This window comes from Anarrhichthys ocellatus, unplaced genomic scaffold (genome assembly GCF_004355925.1).
Source record: "Anarrhichthys ocellatus isolate YVR2014 unplaced genomic scaffold, GSC_Weel_1.0 scaffold461, whole genome shotgun sequence".
Lineage (NCBI taxonomy): Eukaryota > Metazoa > Chordata > Actinopteri > Perciformes > Anarhichadidae > Anarrhichthys > Anarrhichthys ocellatus.
This window is the reverse complement of record NW_022280435.1, coordinates 25,363-33,421: the sequence shown is the minus strand read 5'-3', so window position 1 is coordinate 33,421 and position 8,059 is coordinate 25,363. Positions and strand designations below refer to the sequence as shown.

The window sequence follows — 8,059 nt, the reverse complement described above, 5'->3', positions numbered from 1 at the left end:
CAGACACCACACACCCGGGTCACTCTCTGTTTCTTCCACTACCATCAGGAAGGAGATACAGGACCATCAAAACCCGGACTAACAGGCTGAGGAACAGCTTCTTCCCCAGAGCGGTTTCCTCCATCACCCCCCCACCGCCACCCACCACCCCACCCAGCTCACACCGGACAGTGCTGAAACAAACATAGTCAATAACACGACACTGTAACCAAGCACATGTTTCACTTTGAAGCCATTGATGCCTGTGCTTTATCTTGTTTTGTCTTGTATATATTTATTTAATGTCTTGTTTTCTTAAATCGTCTTGTCTTAATGTTTTTATACACTTTTTAACTGTTGCTGCTGTACTGATGAGTCGCCAACTCAATTTCGTTGTATGTTCGTACGATGACAATAAACATCCTTATCCTTATCCTTTAATGAGAGTAAACAGTGTTTTTAACGGAGTTTGTCTGGAGGAGAAGCTTCTGTGGTTTAGTGAAAATATCTAAAGTCCAAATGCTGAGATGTTTAGTCAACCAGCAACGAACTGCGGCTGCTGAAGAGATATTTGGTGTGTTTGAAAGAACGATAGCAGAGTACGAGGAGGAACTTTCTGCTATAAAAGAGCAGAACGAGCCACAAAGGAAACTATTGGATGCTGTTTTCAACCCTCAGCTGCGGTTACACAGAGCAGGTCGGTTCACTTTATTTCTTCTGTTCATGCTCCGGCTGATAACGTTTCTATGTAGTTTGGAGTGAGACTTGGTTGATTCAATGAATCTTTTTCTTCTTCTGATCTGTTCTCTCAGTAGTTACGTAGTTATTTCGGAGTCCCTTTTTGTCAGTTTATTGCCGTTAAATCACAGCCAAATCAGTTTACTTGGTGTTCATACAGCTGTAGTAAACAGCGACATGTGGCTTGCTAGACACAGTGAATACACTTCGATAAAATCCACAGAGCTCCTTTGGACAATGTTATGAACCAGACATGACGACGTTTAGTTTCCCGGGATATCTGGGACTTCCACAACAGTACTAAGCAGAAATAGAGGTTATTTTTTCCATGGTTAATGGCGGACAGTTGAACGGCTTTCAGGGTGATAAGCCACGCTCCCTCTCCGGCCCGTCCAGCGCGAATGAACACAAATAGTCCCCGCGAGACCGATGGCGCGAATGGCGCTGAACTCAAGCCGTTGTGCTACGAAGCCACACTGAATAAAAATAGTATAGTATTATATGAACTAACTAAACAGTAGTGCAAAGATGTTTCAACCAACAACAACAAACAACAGAGTTCTAGTCTTGAGGATGATTTCTCCAGAGGTGATTTATTATGAAGTCTTATTGCAGTGGGCAGGAATGATCTCCTGTATCTGTCCTTGTGACAGCGGATGAGTCTGTTGGAGAAAGTGCTCCACTGTCCCTGCAGTAGATGGTGGAGAGGGTGGTCCGGGTTATCCAATATGGATAATAATGATAACACCACATGGATTTTGCAGTGTGTTGAATTTTAAAATGGTTCATATGTTCATGGTCACATAACAGTTGATTAAAAAATATTATATTATCTGGTTCCATTGCTACACTGGAACCAGGTAATATAATACATGTTAATGTCTTTTGTTCCATATATTGTGTATAAACATTTCATCACATCAGACCACATTGATAGCTCAGAGTTACTTGTGTTCTAATGCAGGGATGCACCGATACCAGTATTCATGTATCGATGTACTTGAGATGTACTTGTGATGTACTTGTGATGTACTTGTGTACTACTCTGATACCACTAAGGCAACATGATGTTAACCTCTCGTTTGTTGAGCCTCATCAGCTACTCAGCTGCAACGATACCCAAATGCACCAACAGGTTATGTTAGGGCCGGGTGGTAATTTAATATAATTGATTGTCTTTAAAATATATATCAACAAACATCTATCAAACAATTACAAGCATACTACCTAAAAGCAACAAACAATGGTGTGTGTGTGTGTAGGAGGGGGTGGGGGGGTTCAACCTTGACCTATAGGTTCCTGAGAGCAGTCTCTAGAAGACGTTTATTAGTTCAGATTGTGTCATTGTTGTTATCGTCACATTTCAGTTTCATCATCTTTACGTGGATGTTCTCTACGGCTGACTACCAAGGTGAAGTGCTATTGGTTCAGAAACGGAGCGCACCGATGATGCACGTCCACGGTTACGCTGTGGCTGCTTCTGAAGGTTCTATCCACTGTTTCTACGGTGGCAGGTTTACGTACATTAGTCAACTATAACTGCCCACATGATCACATCTCAGCCGCACTTTATGCAGGATGCAGGTTCTTTGAATACTTCTTAACAATGTTGGGTACAACACTTTTTTGCCATGTAAACTATTGATGACCTCATTGCTGCTGGTGCATTGTCTTTACAATTTGTTTTCAGCATGTCTGTTTGGTAACTGTGCACAGGGAGTGTAAGAGGGAATGATGGCAGGAAATAAAGTGTATCTACAGGAGACTATTTGCTCAATACTAATATTTCTTTGTAACGTCTCTGTGTGTTTACTGTTTTCCTGCAGACGTCCAGCAGCTGTTGGTGGTTAAAGAAGAAGTTCCCCCTGAGCAGCAGGAGTGGGGCTCCAGTCTGGACCAGGAGGACCCAGAGCCCCCACACATTAAAGAGGAACAGGAGGACCCAGAGCCCCCACACATTAAAGAGGAACAGGAGGACCCAGAGCCCCCACACAATGAAGAGGAACAGGAGGACCAAGAGCCCCCACATATTAAAGAGGAGCAGGAGGACCCAGAGCCCCCACACATTAAAGAGGAACAGGAGGAACTCTGGACCAGTCAGGAGGGAGATCAGCTTCAAGGGCTGGAGGAGGCTGATGTCAAGTTCTCATTCACTCCTGTGAAGACTGAAGATGATGAAGAGGAAGCTCAGTCCTCACAGCTTCATCAAAGAGAAACTGATCAGATGGAAACAGATGCTGATGGAGAGGACTGTGGAGGACCAGAACGAGACAGGAACTCAGATCCAGATAGACATCCAGAACCAGATACTGATGAGAAGACTGTAGACTCTTCTGACACTGATGACAGTGATGATTGGAAGGAGACCAGAGAACCTCAGTCAGGTTTAAACTCTTTGAAACCTGATGAGGTCCATGTCAGTGATTCGAGATGTAGTGCTGGTGAGAAACTATTTACATGCTCTGAGTGTGGGAAAACAACTGGCAGAAAGGCAGATCTGAAGAGACACATGAGAAGCCACACAGGAGAGAAACCTTACAGCTGCTCAGTCTGTAATAAGTCTTTTAACCGGGGTTCAACTTTACAGAGACACATGAGAATCCACACAGGAGAGAAACCTTACAGCTGCTCAGTCTGTGATGAAAGATTTCGGCACAAGTCAACTCTGAAGTTACACATGATTACTCATACGAGAGACAACCAGCTTTAGTCGCTCTGTTTGTATACAAAAGTTAAATCTGACACACCACATGGCACATAACAGAGGAGAAACTATGGTGCTTTTTTCTTATCTTTATTCAAAAGCATGTAATTTAAATTTGAGGGCGTTGCTGCACGTGGAGACGCCGGACCAGCACCTTGAGCTCGGACCCACGACCTCGAGAAGGATTAGTTATTTTAACAAGACTTTATACATTTTGAATTGTTTTTATTGTCTGCGCTGCTTGTGGTTCATGTTAAATGTTATTGATATTTGGTTCTTTAGCTATTTTGGCAATGTTTTCAGCAGAAGTGACACTTGTTCTTGAAGCTGCATTTTTTCCAGTCAAAATCACTGGAAATGCTTCTGTTCATAAGTAGGATAATCCAAGTTTAATCTCACTGAAGAAGGTTTTGTATTTCTGTCTGAATATGTTTTTTGCATGCCTACAGATGACTACAGCTGGGCCTTTTTTAAATTAATATTTTACATGTTTCTCTATGTTCAAAAAAGGCCATTTATGGAGAATCTAAAGGCCCCTAGGTAACCGTGGTAAATTACCTCAGGCTTGAACGCACAGTGATACGTTTGGGCTCCAATGAAAGGTGACATGTATGTATCCTGTATTGAGATTCACTGTAAGTATTGCTCACACAGAGTAACTGAATGAAAATAAACATGGTGCTTTTTCCCTTCTTGAATCTAAACTGAGTGAATGTAAGAGTCAGTGGGAGTCGGCGAGGGGTTCTCTGAACGCCTTCGGATGCGTACGGTATTTCTCCTTTACCTGTTGCAGTAACGTCTTCTTTCAGACTAGTAGAGAGAAAACATCCAAAATACACATTCAGCTGTTTTTCAACAGTTGTAATGATTTCCACCAAAATCCTGGTCCAGTCTTGGAGAAAGTCAACAGTGGCCAAATTTCTCCTCAGCCCGAGGAACCAGTGTTCAGGTCCTCGAGACAGAGAGAGGAAGCTCCACGCTGAGACCTGAGGGAGAGGAGTTCAGCTCAGTATCACTTCTTCAAATACAAAACAGGAAGCTTTGAATGGAAAAGTATTTTACCTGGTACAACTCTGACCGTCACAGGTACAGATGAACACAACCAACACAGTACATTTCAACCAGCAAATATCAGCTTATCATGTTTTTAAAAAACATCTGGCTGTAAGAGGAAAGCGGTTTATTGTTAATCTGGAAGCATTTAATGAAAGATCGCAGGTGCCCCGAATAAGTCAGCTGGAGTCCAGCAGGTCGTCTGTCCTACGGCTGTAATAAACAACTTTGCTGTGATTAAATTGCAGTAAACGGTTAAAAAGGATGCCGAAGTAACTACATAGTGATGCCGATTTGTAAAAAGTCTGAATTCATGCTTTGTCAGGTGTGTCGACTAGAAACAAAGAAGCAAAGAACTTTTAAAACGCTTGTTTTCTGAATGGAGCTCTGTTCGATCGGTGCTAGACGTTGCTGACATTGTAGCTGATCAACGCTCAAAATCACAGCATATCGGCGTAAATACGTCGTTATTGTTCATGGTTACACATACATTTATAGACATAGCTTCTCTGTACAAATAGTAGGTATCCTACAGCTCTGGGTGAACACCAACGGCTACAATATGTTTTTGCTCAATTTCAGATTCAAAGTCAGGACGTCCGTGATGCCGGGAGGAGAATGTCGATGCTTGAAAGGCGCGCAAATGAGGCATATTTTGCATATTCGCCAGATTCGTGGCACATTATAGAGGCCATTTTTTTTCCGGGCGACATCATCAGGTGCTTTGACCCGTCGCCTCCACTGTAACATCATGCAAATCCATAAACGTCTACCCAATGTTACAGCACATGCACTTTTAGATATGGGCATCATTTACAGACCCAGTTTCAGTGAGAAAACTCACTCGTTTTGAATTTTAAACAGGTTTGTTTTTTCCTCCAATCAGTTACCGACTTCCTGCATATTGATCGTGTTAAGAGGAAGCAAGTCTGTACTCAAGGAGCCTGACTTCTGTCTTCTGCTTATTGTGCCGAGCACAGAGGAAGGCGACATCTCCCTCTTTTGTAAGCAGAATTGTTTGATATGATTGATATTTTCTTGCAGATGTTATTCACCTGCTAGTGTTTATTTTCCGTGAAGTCACAGAGAGAAGGAGGAGGAGCAGCGATGACTTTAAAGGCAGCAGCAGGTGGATTTGTTATCTTCCTCCTCTCCGTGCCAGGTACTGAATATCTGTTTCTAATGATGTAAAAATACTTCTTAAATCCTCACTTCTCCAGTTTTAATGTGTGATGTGATGCAAACCACCCAAACAAATACTCCCTTCTGTTTCTGTGTTGCACGTTGTTGTAGTTGTTTTTCAATTATGATTTTTCTGCATCGTGATGTTTTGCAAATGGTTTTATTGTTGTGATGACTTTAGTCTTGAGCAGCATCTCCCTGCATCCTTTTTACATTGAAGTGGTTTGTATCATTGCATATTAACGCTAATGTTGCTTAAATTAACTGTATGTTCATCCTGTTTTTGAGACAACAAGATAACATCTACCAACAGCTAAAAAAAATATAGGAACCAAACTCAACTTCTGAATCATTTCGTTACTTGCAGATGTCACTGTGATGTTTCACTTCTCTGTACAGTTGCAGTAAACTATCTTTAGTTATCTAAATATAACTATAACGGTAGCAGCAGAGTGTCTCTCCTACATATGAAGTTTTCTTTTGATCTCGGCACCAATCAGATCACAACAAACGGCGAGGAATCAAAACAGGAAATTGGCAACGTGGCGATCACTACAGCAATCATTTCTTTCTCCCTCCACGTGCTGTTCCTGAAAGCTGCAGTAAAATGTCCAGCTCCGGTTTATTCCTGATCGGCAAACAAACACTTCTCTACATCTGTGTTCAATGTGGCTCAATGCAGAAATGGCAGAAAAGTTATAAACATAATTAACAACGATGAGTTTAAAAAGGCATACAAAGAAGTGACCGCAGAGGGAAACATTTCCACAGTTACATTCTTAAGAGTTGTCTTTGTTTTATTAAATTGAGACGTTTTAGTGCAAAGTAGTTTCTGGGAAATGCTGTTAGTCGTTCCCAAAGACTTTGTTAGGGTCACCAAATGTGTTGAGACCTCAAAATGGCACACAGAGCGGGGGGATGGGGCCAGGAGACCGTGTGAGACGAGAAGTCAGCGTTAAAGTATTTGTTGCGTAACATAGTTACGGCAGTTCTGTGGTTATTTTAACCGAAATCTAACCGAGTAGTTTTGTTGCCTAAACCTGAGTTTCCTGTGATGGCGGAACTTTATTTTGTAAAGACCGTATGCATGTAACGAGCGGAAACTGACACGTTTTGCTGGTTTACGTACAAAAAACGAGGAGTAACTTTATCGTAAGATATCATACGAGCCGTTGTATGAGGATTCGTTGGAATGTGGCAAGTTCTCCGAAATCACTGTTACAAGCCACCACATCTGTTCCTACGAGCGGTTCTTGCATGTTTTAAATAACACATGCAGAAAACAAAGTTGTGATTAATCCAACGTACATCTCTTCTAAATTCAAGATGATATAAGGTGATGTGGAAATGGCAGTAAAAATGATCGTTCACACTCAATCGATTTACAGATTTTCTTTTCATAAAATGTCCGTGTTTCCTCTGTTGTGAATATGAATGTTGCTCCTGATTTCTCTGTGTTGCAGTGATTCAGGGTCAGGACGACTGGGGAGTGACTTACACCTCTACCGAGATCTGTGCCTTAAAGGGATCAACAGTGAACATCCCTTGCACCTTCACATACCCATCGACAGGAAGTGACAACGTTGAGAAGAGATCATGGATTGCCAGAGGGAGCAATGGTGCTCCTATGGATGTGACAACAGATCCCCACTACGCAGGTCGTGTTGAGTATCCTTTTCATGAGAACGACTGCACTCTGAGAATCAAAGACCTGAGAGAGAGCGACTCGGCTGAGTACAAGTTCAGGTTCATGACAGACGGACCGGACAGAGCTTTTACTGGTTCACCTGGAGTCTTTTTGTCCGTCACAGGTAACATTGTCACTGGAATATTTGGTTCCAATCGTTAAGCGTCCAGGAAACACTCCTGTGAACATTTTCTGTGTGCATTCATGTATTTAATGGTTTAGTTTGAGATGAGATTTCTGCTGTGTCCTTGGTGTATCCAGACCTCTGGGTGCAGGTGGGAAGATCACAGGCCCGGGCAGAGCTGAGGTGTCACAGCAGATGTAACGTCACTGATGATTCTTCATATGTCTGGTACAAAAATGGAAAGAAAGTGGCTGAAGAAAAATCTACTTACAGAGTCTCTTTTGACGATAAGAACAAATATTCCTGTGCTGTTGGAGGACACAAGAAGTACTGCTCTCCCCCAGTGTGTGAGTTAACGAGGAATCTTCAAAAAAAAATATTGACTCCAACATTTGTTTCACGAGTACTTTCCCTTTTAAATGTGAATATCGTGCATTTTTATTATATTTTTTTACGAATAAGGCATCAACTGTATTCATGATATTAATTATTTTCCATGAAGTGATTTTTTTAAAATGTAATTAATTATGGCTTTATACACATTGTCCTCCAGATGCTCCAAAGCTTCCCTCTGTGTCAGTGAGTCCCTCTG

General features: G+C 41.9%; 1 protein-coding gene across 1 annotated transcript in view; it reads left to right on the top strand.

Moving 5' to 3' along the window:
- Positions 1–5,581: 5,581 nt before the first annotated feature.
- LOC116401454 (uncharacterized) overlaps positions 5,582–8,059 on the top strand; it is a 12,742-nt gene continuing 10,264 nt past the window's right edge. The window contains exons 1-4 of the mRNA XM_031879861.1: positions 5,582–5,636; positions 7,120–7,467; positions 7,605–7,814; positions 8,021–8,050. Of these exons, the coding sequence (XP_031735721.1) occupies positions 5,582–5,636; positions 7,120–7,467; positions 7,605–7,814; positions 8,021–8,050 (643 nt within the window). The remainder of the gene's footprint in view (positions 5,637–7,119; positions 7,468–7,604; positions 7,815–8,020; positions 8,051–8,059) is intronic.